This window comes from Trichechus manatus, unplaced genomic scaffold, assembly GCF_000243295.1.
Source record: "Trichechus manatus latirostris isolate Lorelei unplaced genomic scaffold, TriManLat1.0 scaffold00153, whole genome shotgun sequence".
NCBI classification, from domain to species: domain Eukaryota; kingdom Metazoa; phylum Chordata; class Mammalia; order Sirenia; family Trichechidae; genus Trichechus; species Trichechus manatus.
This window is the reverse complement of record NW_004444089.1, coordinates 3,652,435-3,653,585: the sequence shown is the minus strand read 5'-3', so window position 1 is coordinate 3,653,585 and position 1,151 is coordinate 3,652,435. Positions and strand designations below refer to the sequence as shown.

Genomic DNA, 1,151 nt, shown 5'->3' with positions numbered 1-1,151 from the left:
GGTGGTTAAGCGCTCGGCTGCTAACCAAAAGGTCAGCAGTTGGAACCCATAGGCCGCTCCATGGGAGAAAAGACCTGGCGATCTGCTCCCGTAAAGATGACAGCCTAGGAAGCCCTATGGGGCAGTTCTGCTCTGTCACATGGGATTGCTGTGAGTCGAATAGACTCGACAGCACACAACAGCAACGATCACTGTCACTTCCTTGCTTTAAACTTTTACCAGAACATCTTTCACCTTAACACCGTTGTTTAAATTTGCACCTTTTCAGACTTCATGTCAAATGTCGTAACTTAACTTTGTGTCGAGTTTCTTTCACTCCGCAGTGTTTGCGAGATATGTCCATATTGTTGTGTGTCTCTATAATAATAATTTAGTAGTGCTAATAATACATTTTTTAAATGCTACAGGAGCTATCCTAAAATTACTTTTAAAAAGTGATATTTTATATTGATTTTTGTTAAGTCCTGGAAGTCCATTCCATTATTCTATAATTCTCAAAACAGTATCTCATAATCTTTTATTTTGTTTAAAAAAAGGGGTGGGGATGGATATATACTCTTCTGTTCAGTGAGTAAGTGTTTCTGTGAAAGGGGCCTAATGGATTAGCATTTCATTGTGGCTTATGGTGTCCTTGGACCTTTTCAAAATATTGTTAATAGCTTTGAGAGGGCCAGTATAGATTGTTTTGTACAAAATGTGGGTAAATTAACTATATCTTCTAGTGTTTGTTTGCAAAAACGTGTCTTAGAGTCTGCATTCTGTTGCTCTAACGTGGTTTATCTCTGAGTCTGCACACTCTAAAGAAAAGATTGAAGGTCCTTTTCTGTTTCGGTAGGAGGAATAAGCACGGCGTGTCCCGGAAGAAGATTGCTCAGATGTTGGAGCGTTACGAATACCAAATGTCCATCTCGATTGTAATGAATTCGGTGGAACCGTCGCACAAAAGCACACAGAGACCTCCTCCTCCACAGTGGAGACAGAGGTGGGGAGGGCCTCTCGGCTCACACGGTCACATCGATGTCACAAATGATTGTTAAGTGGGCTGTTTTCAGCTGACACATTTGTTGCTTGCCCTTAAAAAAAAATCAGTGAGCCCGTCCTGAAACATCTAACTAGTCTCAAATAAAAAGACCACATTGCCACACAAAGGA

At 40.9% G+C, this 1,151-nt stretch overlaps 2 protein-coding genes across 7 annotated transcripts in view; both read left to right on the top strand.

Annotated features, from left to right (window-relative positions):
* Positions 1-939, top strand: part of LOC101352921 (NEDD4 binding protein 2 like 2) — a 19,225-nt gene extending 18,286 nt beyond the window's left edge. For both annotated transcript variants that reach the window (XM_023740347.1, XM_023740346.1), the window contains one exon: positions 836-939. Coding sequence is in view for 1 of the 2 variants with exons in the window: in XM_023740346.1 (XP_023596114.1) it covers positions 836-844 (9 nt within the window). In the remaining variant the exon portion in view is untranslated. The remainder of the gene's footprint in view (positions 1-835) is intronic.
* LOC111818982 (uncharacterized) overlaps positions 76-1,151 on the top strand; it is a 61,351-nt gene continuing 60,275 nt past the window's right edge. For 4 of the 5 annotated variants that reach the window (XR_002825577.1, XM_023740341.1, XM_023740342.1 and 1 more), the window contains exon 1: positions 860-982. Coding sequence is in view for 4 of the 5 variants with exons in the window: in XM_023740341.1 (XP_023596109.1) it covers positions 876-982 (107 nt within the window). In the remaining variant the exon portion in view is untranslated. Of the gene's footprint in view, positions 983-1,151 lie in introns of all 5 variants that reach the window. The other variant, XM_023740340.1, reaches the window with a different exon arrangement.